Here is a 17283-nt window from a genome sequence, read left to right as displayed (position 1 = left end):
CAAAGCCTACCTTCTCTTCCAAAGAGCCTTCTCTAAGTGTCTCTCTCTTTCAATTCTTATTACCTTTCTTGTCTGTCCCTAATTCAGCACTTGGCACATGCTTCTCTATTCTGTTGTTGCTTTTTGCTGAATGAACACATTCTTCCTCTCTGGTTTGACTGTGCTGATCATGTTCATTTTTTCCCTCTCTCTCTCTTTCCCTCTTTCTATTTTCCTGCTCCCCCCTCCCCTCCCCTGCCCAGCAACTAACACAGAGCCACATACATAATACACTCATAGCAAACATGCACTCTAATTCAAAACCAGGGATATGGATGTAATAAAGAGCTTTTTTCTAATTTGTGAATGGCACTATCATGAAACATTCAGGACATACAGTGCTTATAAACATAAGTGCTTAATAAGTGACCAGAATGATATTCTATTCTATTCTCCTACTGGAGAACAGAAAAGGTATTCTCTTCCCTGAATTTAGCTTATAAGCTAATCGCTCTGTGACTAGGCTGATGGGAAAGACCCCAAGATTTGGAATCTGATGAGCAGGATTGGAATCTAGACTCTGTTTCTAACCAACCATGCCTCCCAAATAACCAGAACTTGTAACTTTGGGCAAGTTCCTTGCCTTGTCTTGAGTCTTAGTTTCCTCATCTGTAAAATGAGATTAGGTTAGATTAATGAACCTTCTAACTATGAATTCTATACTTCTAGAAGCCCACAAATCCAAATGATTGTCTCTCCTTGTTATATCTTCCTACGTTAAGTGTTAACAAGGATGACCTTGGTCCAGTGTCATCAGAGGTTCACAAAGGCAGTTTCAGAGCCTAGAAATATATAAATTGTGGCTATAGTAACACTGAGTGTCATTGCCTGAAGAAAAAAAAGTCTCCCAGAAAAAATGATCTCTATCCTTTCTTGAAGAGCTGGAGGAGTTAGGAAGCCTAACTTCCTTCAGCCTGAGGACATCAACTAAGGTTCAAATGTGACAAATGTGATTACCACCATGAAAATACTTTGATATTATAAGGTGCCATAGAGAAATCAAAGATTACTGTTAATATTTCTAGAAAACTTGCTGCCCATGAAGCTGCTCTGATGAGAATACACCTGTGGGTAATTACTTTCCACCTGAGGCACTTCATACATGAGATCCACCAGTTACGGTTTCCAATGAGGCCGGTTGGGATGAGGCAGCTGTTTTGTGAGCTCCCTTTTCTGAATCTCACCCTTACCACCACCTCCAAAAGGTATAAACAAAATATCCCTAAATAGGACAGATAAGAGATCCACTACCTCTTTAGTGGCTCTTGCAACCGCTGGATTAACTCACTTATTTCACAATCAACATTCACCTGAATTAATTTCCCAAGAGAGACGACAAGCCATCCTGCACTATCCACAGTCTTTTGTCCATTCCCTGTGACACTGCACATAGTGGGAGATGGTTGGTTGTAGTTAAAGGGCCAGACTACGGCCAGGGAGCAGGTTTTATTTGGTTTTTGCTCAGAAGCAAATAGCTGCTATGCCCTCAAGCTACGGTATGATTTTACTAATTGATGTCTCTTGTGAAGATGCTAGCGTGTAAACACAGACACACCAAAGTGTGGCGCTACATTGTAGATCTTGGAGTATCCCTGCAAATGACTATGCTTGACCACAGCAGAGTGTGAACATTAGTAATTCAACAAACAGGAAAAGAATTGAACAATAGATACATAGTATACAAGGAGGAGACAACTCAAATGCAGCTAAAGGAAGATGGGGCGAATTAGGAGCCATTATCATGTATTGGCAATTGCTTACTTGTCTCTAGTTTGTAGAACATGTGGCTTTACCTATCCTTGTCCCGGAAGTAACATTCAGTTATATTACATTCAAGGCAACTGGCCTCATGGTATGTTGCTGTCCATCACTCATTAAAAGGAGATAAGGATGGAAAAGTAGATTATAATAGCTGTAAGGTTGAAGCCTTGAGTCCTCAGCAAGGACTTCCAGATTTGTTTTGGAAACCTAAAAACTACCAGTATCTTTGCTATTAGCCTAATCACTGGCAATTCTGCACCCATGTGGAGATGAACACTTTGTAGTTCTTACTCTATGAGGCATACATGTGTGTGTGTGTGTGTGTGTGTGTGTGTGTGTGTATACATACAGAGAGAGAGAGATGGGGCGGGAGAGAATCAAGGGGAATGCTAAAAACCTAGACTGATGTTTTTTTTCAAATACCTGGGCTCTGGCCCTTATCACACAGAGAAACTTAATATTTGGAAATGTTCAGGAGAAGCCAATTTCTGAATGAAGAGCCAGTGATGGTCTTAAGAGAAAACATCATGAGACAAACCTCTTTCCTCACTGTGGAGAGGTAGGGAGTACTAGGGCAAAAAGAGTATAGGCTTCCTGATGTGGTCAAGGTATTGAGTGGTTCTGCTTAATTACTGTACTTTGTTCCTAAGAAAGGTTCCATCTGGAGTTTGGGGGAAGGTTCCTTTCTACCCCTAAATGATTGTGATATAAAGACAGAAGATATAAAGTATATTCTTAATATTTAGGATGCAACAAATACATTGCAGTCTACTCCTGGTGGCCATTTTGATAGGGGAACAGGATGAACCATGCTCTGGCTGACCAATAATTTGCATTTCAGCTGCCAAAATTGTAGGGAGATAGGAGGAGGGAGAAGAAAACATAAGCTCAGAACTGTAGGTGCATACCATGCTAGCAAAAAGTTCTCCATCGTCGTCACAAGCCACGCCTCCAGGACTATAGAGCTGAAACCAGCCATCTTTGCCTGTCCGCACACTCAGCAAACAGGAGTGGACCTGCCAGGCAGAAGAGAGATGCTTGAAGGGAAAGCTGTAGGGCAGCTATAGTGGTCCCAAGGAAGATGGAGATGGAGAAGTTACATGAACAATGGGACCAAGAAGACCATTTCTATGCTTCCCTGGGGGGAGCTGGGGCCAATGGTGGAGAGAGCCTCAGGAAGGAATGGTTTGTGTCCATTTTCCCAGCAAAGACACATGGCAGCCTGGGTACCAGATATCCAAATGGTGCTGTGGGGGCTATGCCTCCAGCAAGGCCCAGGCTACATAGTCTTTGGGTCTAAGGCCAGGATTGTAGCACATAAGTTTGTATCTATTTTACAAAGTGAAATCAGAGACCAACTGACTAAAACTGGAGGTACAATTCTCCCTCCAGCAGATTCCTTCAGACAGATGTACCCTCCTCTACACCCAGGGGCACCTCCTGCCCTTGACCAAATATAATGAACGCAGGAGTGGGAAGGCAATCCAGCTTAAAATTCAGCAAGTAGCAGGACTAGGGTGAATCGGTCTCAGCATGTAAGAGCAAGAGCTGAGCCCAGGTTCCAAGGACTTGATTGCTTTCTCTTCTGATGCCTACATGGAAACTCTATCACCAGCTTTGGCAAAGGAAGGTGAAACACTTGAAGACACGAATGCTGTACTTGGCTCAGCATGAGAGCCTGCGCAAGTGTGTTTCTAAATCAATGCCTCCGCCAGTAGAGAAAACCAGTGGAGAAAACATTGAGCGAGTGGAAAAAATGCTGCTGTTCGTTACAGTTTACTGTAAAACACTGACATCATAGGCTAACCTCAGACACACAGGGTGGGGCTTGTGTTTATACACAAGGCCAGCAGCTTCTGCAAACAAGCTATCTGTGTGTGTGTGTGTGTGTGTGTGTGTGTGTGTGTGTGTGTGTGTGTGTGAGTGTGTGTGTGTGTGTGTGTAGAATGCCTGTCAGCCTGTTCAAAAGCTGCTTGGCAAAGCTCTTCAGGGGCTTCATATCCAGCTCTCCCAACAGGCTCAGCCATCCCGCCGTCAGCACAGAAGGGGCACTCTGACAGCATGGGGCAGGCAGGACAGTGTTTTACAAAGGGGGAAAAAAAAGACAAGGTTCACCTCTTGGCGTGGGTCTTCAGCAAATCTCTGAATCACATACTTCAGTTCCCTGAAAGACACAAACCAAGGACTGGGTCACCGAGACATCCTATCTGCTCATGCTGGAGGGACAGAGTAGGTGGGTGGGGACAGAAGATGCTAGTTGGGAAGGAAGAATGAGGACATGGAGCACCAGCTAGCTGGCCAGTCCATGAGACTCCTAGATTTAAAGGGCACCAGGGCTCTTACAGCTTTTCGAAAGAAGGGATTTACAAGGTGTGAAAATCCCAATGGCTAGGTAGGAGACAGGGCAAACCTAGCCTTAACCAAGAGGAGGAGCTGCTATCGGGTAAGGTCTGGGATAGTGGAGAGGTGCACAGAGTCTTGAAAGTGGGGGCATCCCCCGCCCCACAATGCAAGGATCACAGAAACACTCACTTGGTAAATTTCTCATGCGCAAGAGCTCTGTAACAAAAACAACAAAAAAAGAGTATCAGAAAACTAGTTTTTGTATGGCCCTATCAAAAAGTGCAGTTACTAGGTAATGCTTCTGGAGGAAAAGGCACACATGGATTTTTTTTCTCTTTTATCTATGATCCTAAAAATTAAAAAGAAATTTAGAACAAAATACTAATATTTCACCCCTTCCAGGTATCAACAAATATGAGCCAACTGAGTGAGAGGGAAGGAGAGGAATAATAACAGTAATAAGGAGAATGACCCCAGAATCACACATTTGTAAACAGGAGTAGAGCTACCTGGTGGGTTTTTTTTTCCTCCTGTCCCAGAGACCCAGGTGTGTTCATTAATTGTTCTGCAATTAAGGCAAGGCCACAGCTAATTAACGCTGTACATCAGAAAAGCAATTAAGGATCCTTCTGAAAAGTGAATTGCATCATGGTCGGCCTACACAGCCCCTCCCCAGAGGCGGAGGGAATAGCTGACTTCGGTGATGACGCCATGGCGTTACAGAGCAGGTGGCCGGTGCTCAGGAGTTGGATTTCTCTGGTCTCGAGGCATCGGGCCACTGGGGACAGGAGAGGCCAGTAAATTGGGCAATTACAGGCTGTAATGTACCCCCTCCGAGAGCTGCATTTCATAAACACCGTGCTCGTTAATCGGTTCCCGAGGGAGTCCCATGGGCCTCCCAGAGAAGCACAGTTTCTCCATTCTATCAAAACAGAGTCATTTAGACACTTTCAGTCCCGTTTACTTAGACAAAGCGTTCTTGTTTAGGCCCTTTTCCACCAGGATCTTTTTTTCCTGACTTTCTGGTGATAAATGTGTCATGGGAACAAGGGGAACATGAGAGAAAGGCCCAATGAATAAAGAAATAATGTGGGACTCCATTAATGGTGAAGGAAAAAAGGATCGGGAAGGTGAGAGGAAGAGTGTTTCTCTCACAATACTTTCAATCCAGAGACCAGGGCCAAACCTCTCTGGGCCTCACTTCCTTCCTCTGTACAATGATGAGGATAAAATGGATGCTTTCAGCTGTAAATCCTATAATCCTATGCTGTTTCCTGCTCATATTCATTATGGTTCAGCAGCTCACTTAGGCTGCTTAGGTTTCATGAAATGAATTGTCTTCAGCAGGAAGGACTCAGCAGATGTTTGAGATGTTATCACCGGCACTACAGACAAAAGAAAGGCAGGCAGACTTACTCTTTGGGGAATGGAATAGGTTGAAGCAAGCTGGCCAAAGCTGGTCTCCAGTCATCATAGTCTGACCTAGAAGAAAAGGGAGGTGAAGATGAAGCTTGTTTATTGGGGTCAGTGTCACAGCATGGCTGGCAGATCTAATCTATGGAAGGAGCACTTCTTGCTAGTCACAGGAGCATTGACTATGGTTCCCTCACTCCCCCACATCTAACATTCTGCTGAGGGTACCACCACTCTCTTAGTCACCCAAGTTCTTAACCTTCACCAGTATCATCCTCAACTGCTCACCCCAGATATCCAAACCACTGTCAGATCTGCTTGTCTCCCTTCTTAATACCTCTTAGATGGGTCCTTTTCTCTCCCTTCACACAGCCCTATTCTCATCACATTTTGTCTGGCAATACCCCCCTAATTTGATCTACCTGCCTCAATTCTCCCCCCTCTCCAATCCATCTGCCACTCAAACGATCAAAGTGATCTTCTTAAAGCATAGGTCTGACCATGTCACTCCTCTACTTAATAAACTCCCATGGCTCCTTATTACCTCCAAAGTCAGGTCTTTCCAAATCTCTGCAATTATTAGCACTTTACCCATACTCCCTGACCCCATGTATAAATTTTGTATTAACTGAATACTGCTATTTCCCCACAGTAGATTATAAACTCCTTGAAGGTGTGGTCAGTTTTCATTTTTGTTTTTATATTCAAAGTGCTTGGCATACAGTAGACACTTAATAAATGTGTGGGAAACTAAAGTAAAATGAATTGAAGCTGGCTGAATAAAGGCTTTGCATTGAGCCATATAAAGTCTCGAGTAAACAAGAGCCCCCTTGTAACATGAGGGGTCATAAGAACTGAAATTATGAAGATGTTGCCTCTACTACAACTCCTTAAAAAGCTGTGGGAACACAATGAAGTAGAAAAGGCATTGGATTTGGAGCCAGGAAGATTAGGGTTGTTAAGGGATGTAATGAACCTAGTTTTTCGTGTAAGTTTTATGAAGTTGTGATTGCCTGTTGACAGGTTCCTCCCTCAGACACCAATTAGCTGGTAGAGCTAAGCAAGTCATTGGACTTCTCTGTGCCTCAGGTTTTTTATCTACAAGATGGGAAGGCTGTCCTAAGTAGCCTCTAAGGTCCCTTGAACTCTAAATCTACAATCCCAGGAGTGAGAGCTGTGCTGGCCTATCTGCAGCGAATGTAGGGGATACACACTAGCCAAGTCACCAGTCAGTTCTTTCTTCCCTTCCTCCTCTCAAGGGCCCTGTCATCAGCCCTGGAGTGTGTGTGTGTGAGGGAGAGAAAGAGAAAGAGAGTGTGGGTGTAAGTGTGTATATGAAAGAGCGGGGTAGGGAGAAGAGAGGAATATGTGTAGGTATATGAGTATTATGTATGTGGGGAATGTGAGAGTGTGTGTGTGTGTTTGAGACAGAGTGTGGGTGCAAGAATGAGTGTGTCAGTACATTAGTATATGTGTGAATGTATGTGTGTATATGAATGTGCGGTTTGTGTCCCATCAATCTGACCTCTATGATATCTCATTTCTCATATGTCAGAGGTCATGGGAAAGTGAATAGAGAAGTCTTTTCCTGCCCGTATTACAGCCAAATGACATTTTCTTCCTTCCAATATATCTATCTAAAAATGTTTTTACTTTCAAAGAATATTGATCTTTTGCTCCTATATCACCTTTATTTCTGAATCTACCTACCTACCTACTTATCATCTATCTATCTATCTATCTATCTATCTATCTATCTATCTATCTATCTATCTATCTATCTATCTATCTATCTATCTATCTTCTCACTCCCCCACCTAATATGCTATCTCTTGCAACAATGAATTTAAATTTTTTTTAAAAAGAGGAGGAAAAAGAAATTCAGCAAAATTAACCAAAGATGCTGTAACTTTTCCTGAGAACTTTCACAGAAGGGGAAAGGAGACCAGGAGAAAGCTGAACAGAATTTATCAATCAGTGGAAACCCTTAAAAGAAAGGGCAAAGAGCCTCGAACTGTCATCTCTACCGTTTGTAAGTAGATGATAAAATAGCCTATTGATTCCACAGCTCCTTCAACCCTCATTCATCTTGATTTTGGGCACAATCTGAACAAAACACCAGGGACCTCACCTGCTTCTGGCTGCTTGACCAATTCCTATATAAAATCTCTCCAAGTGTTTCCCCTGGAACTGTTCAAAAGATTGGAGTGACTTACAGAATAGAGATGGGGAAAATTTGGTCACACCCCAATGAGCAATGGCCCAAGAGAGGATACAGAAGCCTGAACCCTGAAAGTCCTGAGCCCTGGAAGCACCTCTTACCACAGCAAGTTTCATATAATAATTATAATTATATAATAACATATAACATAATAATAATGCTTCTGATATCAGGTTGATTCTCTTTTCCATGGTCTCTTTCTTCTGACTCACTACTTCTTTCTGTGCTGCTACCATTCACTCAGTCTCCTGTGTCATTAACCTGCAAGTTATCTTGGACACTCTCTTCACTGCTCATATCAAGTCAGTTGCCAAACTGTACCCACCTTCATAACATCTCTTTCATCCATCCCCTACTTTCCAATCCCAGTGCCAACATCTAGTACAGGTTTTCGTTACCACCCACCTGTATTATTGAAGGAGTTTCCCAATATGCCTTCCCACCTTTATCATCTTTTTTCTCTAATGCATCCCTCATACCACTTTCGGACTAATCTTCCTTCTGTATCCATCTGGTCCTATCACGCCTGTCCTCCAAAAGCCTTTGGTAGCTCCTTACTTTTTATTTTGCCTGGCATTCAAGACCTCCACAAGCTAGTACCAACTTACATTCCCAGTTTAATCTCAAATTACTCTCCTCCAAATCAAGCTGGATCCCTGAACAAATTATACTTTGGGGCCTTTGCTTCCATTGTTCCCTAAGCCTGGAATGTTCTTTCTCTCCTTAACCTGGTGAAGCCCTACCCATTCTTTAAAGCCCAACTCCCCCAAGTCATCAACAAACCTTCAAATGGCTTTTTGCAAGTCTGATGAACTTCTCATGTAATGAATGCAGAGTGTATCCATTGTTACCATAACCCTCTATTGGATTGTAAACTCTATAAGGGAAGAGACTATGTTTTATCTAACCCAGGGGTTCTTAACCTAGGATCCATGAAGTTGAAAAATGTCAATAACTATTTCATTATAATTTGATCCCTTTGTAATTATTTCATTTTATGCTTTAAAAACATTATTCTGTGAAGGGGTCCATAGGATTTGCCAGACTGTCAAAGGGGCCCATGACACAAAAACGGTTAAGCACCCCTGATCTAAATTGTTTTATCACCTTAACACCTAGTACAGTAGACTACACACAGTAATAGTCACTTAGTTAAAGTCTGTGGATAGATGGAATAATTAAATGACAATCTGTATCACTCCAGGGGCACAGGATAACACATGTTGTAGAAGCCTGGGTTCTTTAGACCTGTCCCATGTTGGTTCAGAATTTTCCTTATCAAATGGATCAAAATCTCCCCTCCTCCTCCTGTCCCAAGAGCCCTAGACCTTGCTTAGCTATTTGACAGGATCTCTAGACACCAGGAGTAATTTATGGGTGGCTCTCTGGATTGGATCCCCAGTTAGAATTATCTCTCAGTGGTCCCTGCCCTCAGGCAAGCATGTCCAGATCAAAAGAGCTGATAGTACCATTCTTCTGTACTCCTCAGACTGTACCTGGAGGATGATGTTGACTCTCAAGGCATTATGATTTGGGTGGAACAATGAAGAATTGACAAGTGACCTGAGAATGTGACGTGACTACAGCAGACACCCAAGACAGATCATGAAGGTGAGGGTTCTGTGTGTGCCTTACAGTCTTATGCTAGGCAGGAGAAAATACCTTCTAGGAGTTATACGTAATCATCATCTTCAAATGCCAGCTCACAAGGAAGCAATATCTAGACCAGATATACAACATTCCTTTTCCTTCCCTATTGCAGGGTGTGGGAAATGATGGCAGTGACAGGTGCAGGGACTTTTGTACCCATAACCTATGTTTCTGAAAGCTGGCTTTGGGAGGCAATTCAGAGATGGGGCTTTCTTCATTATCTTTATGGACCTTTAGTTCCTTTTGCTTCCTGTTCACTCTAAGCCTGTTCTATCTCTAGGATCCTCATCGCTCAGTTACCACCAAATGGAAACTGACATCTGCATGCCAAAAAAACTCCACAACCAAGTAGCAGCAGCCTCATTCTCTGGAGTTCAGACCATACCCTGAAGGCCCTTGAGGAAGGGCTTCCTCTAAAGCTGAGTAAATAGAGAAAGAAGTTCCCAGAAGGGGTTGATTGCCTAAGATAAGTGGATGAATTTAGCACAGAAATCATGGAGTCAAAGCATGAAGCAATTCTTGTTTCACACCTAAATACAAAACCTTTTATTTGTCCATAGGCCATTGGTGCTCACCTGGCATTAATACCATTCACAAGAGACTGTCCAACTAAACTGACTAGGAAAAAGCCCTGACTTCTACCCTAACCAAGTCTTCCTAGGCCTAGCAGTAGCATAACATTTGAGACAATATTTGTAAAGCACTTTGTGAATCTTAAAGTGATTATAGATAGATAGATAGATATTTTTAGATATATAGATATATGTGTAACCTATTATTAACATTGATAAATGATAAATAGACAAACTACATTGCAAAGGCATTGAAGAACTGCGTAATTAGAAATCTTATGACAAGTCAATTGAGTGAAGAAGTACAATATAACAACTAGCATTTACATAGTATTTGTAAGGTACTTTACACACACACACACACACACACACACACACACACCACCATCATCATCATCATTCGATCCTCATAACAACCCTGGGATATAGGTGCCAGCATTATCTTCCATATTACAGATAAGGAAACTGAGGTTGAGAATAGTTTCAGTAACTTGCCCTGGGTCACAAAGCTAGTTAGTGACTGAGGCAGGATTAGATTTTAGGCCTTTCTGTCCAGCTTCTGGCTGATGTAACTACTACATAAATCTGGATTTTCCTCTCGAGCACTGACAAAGTTGATCATCACTCTCTATACCTCAAGACTTCAATGGAGCCATATTTAAAGTACCAACAGTTAGATTAATGCTTGTTAATGGTCTGTCTGTTTTTTTCATTCACCTCCATACATCTAAAGAAGCTGGGCTTTGTTAAAGATTCCCTTGGTCCTAAATTCTGGCAATAGGTCAAGTTTTCTGCAGTATTTAGCACAGGAAATGCAGAAAAAAACCAAATTTATTTCTTATATATCTTTTTACTTTCAGCATTTAGAGACTGAGTGTCTAAGTGAACACACAGAACACTGGTTGGTTCATGCTGGCCTCTGGGCTACAAGGTCCTAACTAGAGACAGCATCAGCTAAATGCAATAGCTCTGAATCCAGCTGAGCAGGAGACAACAGGCTGTCTTGGTGACATGAAGCAAAGGGTGCCCTTGGCTGTTTTTATGTACTATTATAATGTCATGCTCTCTTCCCACAAGGGCTTCAGGGTGAAATGCCCTCACAAGCTTCCTCCACTGACCTAGTTGCTAACCACCAAAAAATCATTGTGGTTTGGGGGGGAAGGCAATAGAGATCATTCTGCTGGTATCTGTACAGGGCCTCATCACTCTACAACAGTAAAGAATGGAGCACCTGAGCACTTCTGTTAGTCTGAAAGGCACTGGGGTGGGGGGGCGATTGTGAAAGGGATGCCATGTTCTTCCTATATCTAAAATCTGACTTGACAGTGTCTTCCACAAGCCATGAACACTGTCTGTATAGTATTTCTGTGTGGAATTGAAAGAGAATTCACACAGGAGGCTATTGAAATCACCGGTGTCTGACAGTTCCCCTCTTAGACAGGAAGGTCTTAGACCTGGCCAGATCCACACCCAGCAAAGGCTCAGTTCGTATTTCAAAATAAACTCTTCATTGTGGGTTTCCCCAGTAAAGGTCAAATGACTTCACATTCTAGTCACATCAAATCCTTGATTAAACATTCCTTGTCCAGACAGATGTTCTTTGGTACCACAAGGAATGAGTACAGAGGGCACCCTTTGTCTGGCTCCCTACCTCCCAGTGGGCACAAGCCCTCAAGTCAGGCTTCTGTAACTTGTTTAGGGGAAACCCACAATAACCCTTCACCTCTATCCCTCCACAATATGCTTGGTACACGTGGTCACTTGTTGGCAGTCTAGTACCCTAGGCACACCTATCATTGGCCTGGGCAACCTAAGAAGGAGGCACTGACAGGGCTTACTGGGGAAGCACCAGGGATGCCTATGTTATAACCAAAGCCATCTTCTTAGGTGCTCCCCTGCTTTCCTAGCCTGAATGGTTGCATGGTTCCCTCTCTGATGAGGTGGGCATCACCTTCCCTTCTTTCCAGCCTCTGGACAAGTTGCCTTCATCCATTGGGACATGTCTAGTTGTAAAACACTGGGAAGCCTGTCCAAAAGCTGTAAGGTATACTTAGAATGTTAGTGAATTGAAGGAGAAAAGGAGGAAAAGAACTAAATATAGCCTACATTTCAAGGAGACTGTTATTTACTGGAGTAATGAATAGAGGTTGGAAGATTAAGAGAGGAGGACAGGATAAGTGAGAACTAGGAACAGAGAAAGAGAAAGAAGGAGTATTTTGATGAATATTCTATTAAGGTAGGAATAGAGGGAGTAGGGAGTTATTGGGAACAGAAAGCCAAGGGAAAGTGGCAGTGTGAGCTTCAGCATGGCAACAAACCTTCCTTCAGCTGACCTGGAAATGGAGTGATCTGCATCATACCTCTCCTAAGTATAGCCCTATTCTGGTTTGTTTGTTTGTTTGGTGAAGCAATTGGGGTTAAGTGACTTGCCTAAGGTCACACAGCTAGTTAAATGTCAAGTGTCTGAGGCTGGATTTGAACTCAGGTCCTCCTGAATTCAGGGCTGGTGCTCTATCCACTGCATCACCTAGCTGTCCCAGCCCTATTCTGTTTAGGAATGGAGTCTATCTAGTAACACCCCAGCATGTTCTGAGATGTGGATGTATCTATAAAAACTACCACTTCCATTTGACTTGTTAATCCTACTGAAAAATACTGTTTGAACATGTATGCTCCAAACAATCCATGAGCACATTTGTATCTCCATTAGTTCACACTGCTAAACATGGGGCCAAATGGTTGGAGTCCAGGAGGAAGAGAAGAGAGAAGTAACTGAGCCTACCAAGCCTACGTGGTCAGTTACCAACACTGTACATGCCTCTCTGAGCACTTTCATTCCAAGAATGCTTGCAGTAGTTCACCATGAAATATGAGATGACCAATGCCACTTACACCTGCCACTTCAAACTTTTCCCACCAGTCTATGGCTATTATCTGCTCTCAGAGCAGAAGTTATTCTCAAGTGTGGCTCAAACAAGTCAAAACATACAAGTAGCCTGGGCAACCCTCATAAATAGGGAATGGGAGAGGCTATGTGGAGCATTCAGAGCATGGAGATGACCAGCTAGAGAATGCACCCAGGGCTCTGGAAACAAATGAGGGAGTCTCCTTCAGGGAATTTACCAGACTAATGAGAAGACAGAAAAAGTGAATATCTGCTTGACCTCAATGATGAAAAAGGCAAGTGATGGAATGAGGATATTACAAAGCAATTTATTCCTCTTCCCTTCAGTGCTACCTTCACTTGCTTCCTACTGACATTAGCCTACATATTCATTCATAAGCATTTTTTCCTACTCTGGAGAAAATGCTTGGACCTGTGGAGAGAGTCCTGGACCAGAAATTTTGGCTCTTTCGTATTATTCACTGTGTAACCTTGGATGAATCCCTCTATTTCTTTGTGCTTTACTTGTAAAATAATGACATATACTCTCTCTTCCTTCTTTCCAGGGTTGCTGAATGGGTTCCCTGTTTATAATCTCTCTGGAGTGCTTTGGGGTTCCCGAAAGAGAGAGAGAGAGAGAGAGAGAGAGAGAGAGAGAGAGAGAGAGAGAGAGAGAAAGAGAGAGAGAGAGAGCCTTTGCTACCATAATTAGCATTTATTAAGTATCCGGGATGTGTAAGGAGCTACAAAAAACAAGTTTGTTTGTTTTCACTACTTCCTATAATGCTGTTGTAACTAGAAAACCAGATAAGATTTCTACATTAATAAAAACACTCGTCACATGTCTTTACTATTTGCTCCAGCTCTTCACTATAGTCACTGTAGACTGGTGGACCTGACCACCACACCTGGATCATTGTCTTTCTCATTATTTTATAGCCCTCAGCTACTCCCACATCCATGCAGGGGACTTCCCACCCCCACCATGGCTAGTTCTGCCTCCTGCAGTGACTTCTGATTTCAGATGAGAGAGCTTCTCACCGAAAGATCTTATTTTGGAGTCTAGGGGAGACTATGCAGCCCAAATTAGAAAGGCCTGGCAGGGCCAAAAGCCAAAAGAAGTGGGTGACATTTAGAATTAGAGGTCACAATAGAGAGAAAAATGGAACCTCTTTCTCTCCTCCCCTCCCCTTTCTCCTTCCCTAGATGACTAGGGAAGAGGTTGTGCTGATTTAGGAGGAGTTTACAGTTGAAGGGAGGGCATTCCCAAAGGTAAAGTGTCCATATTGTTCTTGTTGAGTTGCAAATAATCACAGCCCCCCACTTTCTATCAAGTTCCCTTCATGCCCCATTACTCATCAGTTTCCACTCCATGTCAAATATCCCATGTGGCTCGGAACCCTCCTTCATTTTCATGGCAAACCAATTCTGTTCCTGACTTGCACAATCACATTTGCCATTCCCCCAGCTTGTCATAATCTTTCCATCCTTTCTGCTGAACCATATCCCTCCTCTTAAAAACACTGTTTGAAACTACTCTTGTCATCACTACAGCATGCCATCCCCACACTCTGCCCCAGTATTGTTATACTGACATCTATAAGTTAGTTCAATAGAGGAGCATTATGGTGTAACAGAATGAGCGCTCAACTTAGGGGTCAGAGTACCTGATTCAGATTCTGATTGATACCCAGTAGGAGACCTGTGGGACCTTGGCTAGGTCACCTTTTCTCCATGAGCTCCAGTTTCCTCATTTATAAAAAGGGAACTTGTATGATCTACCTTATGGAGTTGTTATGAGAAAAGCACAAGGAAATAAGTATGATGATTATCAGTCTGATTTAAATGTTTCTCACGGGCAGTTTGAGGTAATGGATTGAGTGCTGACTTTAAGTCAGGAAGAGCTCTTTTTATTTTAATGCCACTTCTGTCTGACACTGGCTGTATGACCAGGCAAGTCACATAACCTTTCGAGCCTCAGTGCTCTCATTTGAGAAATGCTGGAGCCAGACTAGAGGGCCTCTAAGATTCCATTAAGCTCTAGATCCACAGTTCTGTTATCTAGCAGTGCTGTTGCCTGGGGCTTTACTTTAGCCCACATTTAGACTAGAAGCTCTCAGAGGGTAGCAATTGTGGACATTATTTCCTATTGAAAGTAACCACTCAAGCTATGTAAAGGTTGCTGACTGAGAGGATGGACATTTCTAGGCTTTAAGGATGACCAAGCCTCAATAAATGTGCTACCAGGGTCATATAACCAGGCCTAACCATTTACAGTCTGGGTGGGGTATATCCACCAAATCTAGACATGAAGGAATGCAGGCGGCTAAATGGTACAATAGAGTGCCAGGCCTAAAGTCAGGTCAACTCATTTTCCTGAGTTCAAATTTGGCCTCAGATACTTACTAGCTGTGTGACCCTGGACAAGTCACTTAACCCTGTTTGCTTCAATTTCCTTATCTGTAAAATGAGCTGGAGCAGGAAATGGCAGACTACTCCAGTATCTCTGCCAAGAAAACCCTAAATGGGGTCATGAAGAATTGGATATGACTGAAATGACTGAACAACAAAAAAGGAAGGAAACAGAATCTCAGAGCAAGTAACACCTTCATCCCACAACATGAAACTGAAACAAGAGGCTGTGAGTCAGAACTTTCTGAGCCATTGGCCTTTAACCTCAGAGCTCAGTGAAGACCATCAATTAATTTCCCACAATTCCCTCAGAGTCTGAAGCTGGATACAAGTATTTATACTCTATGGTCTTTCAACAAGCACTTTCTTTTCAAAGAATTTTGCAGCTAGAAGAAACGTTAGAGATCAATTTATTCCAGCCTCCAGCTCAGCATAGAAATTCCTTCTGTCGCAATCCTTCCAAGACGTCTCTCTCTCTCTCTCTCTCTCTCTCTCTCTCTCTCTGGAGACATCTGGGGATGAGGAGGTCCCTATAGTACTTTATGAGGAAGTCTATTCCACTTCTGTACAGCTCTACCTGTCATAAAATTCTTCCTAATATTGAGTTGAAATCCATTTCCCTGAACCTTCCATTGCTCTTAGTTCTGCCTTCTGAGGCCAAGCAGAAAAAAAAAAATCAAATTCCCCTTCCAGATGAAACTCTTCTGAAGTTTGAAGACATCTATCATAACCCTTTCACCCTAAAACCCTCCTTCAGCTCAATGGGCAAGTCTTCTCTAGGCTAAACACATTCAGTTTTCTCAGTCTTTTTCTATATGACATGGAACATAAATAATCCTGGTTATATTCCTCTAGGCAAAGGACCAAAGATCTAGAGCAAGAAGGACCCTTAAAAGCCATCTAGTCCAACCCCTTCATTTTACAAATGAGGAACTGAGGCCCAGAAAGGGTAAGTGACTTGTCCAAGATCATGCAGGTAGAAAACATCAAAGGTGGGATTTGAATCCAGGTCCTTTGACTGTAGAGCCAACATAAGGTACCATGCTATAATCTTTCTTAAAATGCTGTCCCCAGAGCTTACCCCACAATATTTCCAGAATGAGTATTACCTGGGTAGAGTACAATAAGACTAATATCCCTTTTGCTGGGTGCTAGATAGTTATCAGTGCAGCCAAAGATAACATTAGCTTTTTCTTTTGGAGGGCTTTTGTTTTTGTTTTTTAGCTTCTCTAAGGATCCCAATATATAATAATTTCCTCCTTCCTTGGATCCTACACAACATCCTAGAGATTTAGTTACTGTCTAAACATGCAAAGTTCTGATAACATACAAGTTCTTCCCATGGCAATTCTGAACCTTAAGCTCCTGATTTATATACATGCTTCACAAAGAAATATCTGTTTTATTTATTTTTCCCAATATGTTATATAGCTCTTTGCCCAATACTGGTTCTCCATCACTATCAACAACAAATATTTACTGAGCTCCTCCTATGGATTAGCACCACTCCTGCTCTCCTCCCTGTCCTGGCCACCCACCCATACACAGAACATGGTGGTACAGCTATGAGGCCAAAGAGGAGGTCTGGAGGGGAGTTACAGAGAACAAGGCCCTCATTCATGAATGTGTTTATAAAAATGTGTGTCAACCACATGATGAAACTCAAAGCCTTAGTGCTTAATGAGAAATATGAGTCAGTACCCAAGACAACAGAAGGTCTGGGAGTTCCCAGTGTTTATGGAAAATTGCTTGAGTCCTGGGGCCTAGTGTGAACACAGAATGTGCAGCATTGCTGGGGCCTTGGCTTGAGCAACACCCTCAGAGGGCCTGGGCTTGCCTAAAATGAAGCCCTGAACCGATGTAATAAGACTCCAGCAAGAAGGGGCCAGATGTTCACGTCCCAAAATGAGCTGGCTGTAACTGCTATTCACAAGGTTAATGACTGCTTCTCTGGACTTGCAGAAACCCTGTGGGCAGACTTCATCTCT

At 42.7% G+C, this 17283-nt stretch overlaps 1 protein-coding gene across 3 annotated transcripts in view; it reads right to left on the bottom strand.

Moving 5' to 3' along the window:
• The window catches only part of LOC122741117 (c-Maf inducing protein), a 289560-nt gene that overhangs the window by 14568 nt on the left and 257709 nt on the right, over nucleotides 1-17283 (bottom strand). For all 3 annotated transcript variants that reach the window (XM_043984230.1, XM_043984229.1, XM_043984231.1), the window contains exons 11-14: nucleotides 5560-5625; nucleotides 4333-4359; nucleotides 3916-3964; nucleotides 2709-2816 (exon numbers count right to left, since the gene is read on the bottom strand). In XM_043984230.1, the coding sequence (XP_043840165.1) occupies nucleotides 2709-2816; nucleotides 3916-3964; nucleotides 4333-4359; nucleotides 5560-5625 (250 nt within the window). The remainder of the gene's footprint in view (nucleotides 1-2708; nucleotides 2817-3915; nucleotides 3965-4332; nucleotides 4360-5559; nucleotides 5626-17283) is intronic.

The sequence above is a fragment of the Dromiciops gliroides genome, chromosome 2, assembly GCF_019393635.1.
Source record: "Dromiciops gliroides isolate mDroGli1 chromosome 2, mDroGli1.pri, whole genome shotgun sequence".
NCBI lineage: Eukaryota > Metazoa > Chordata > Mammalia > Microbiotheria > Microbiotheriidae > Dromiciops > Dromiciops gliroides.
This window is presented reverse-complemented; position numbering and strand designations above follow the sequence as displayed.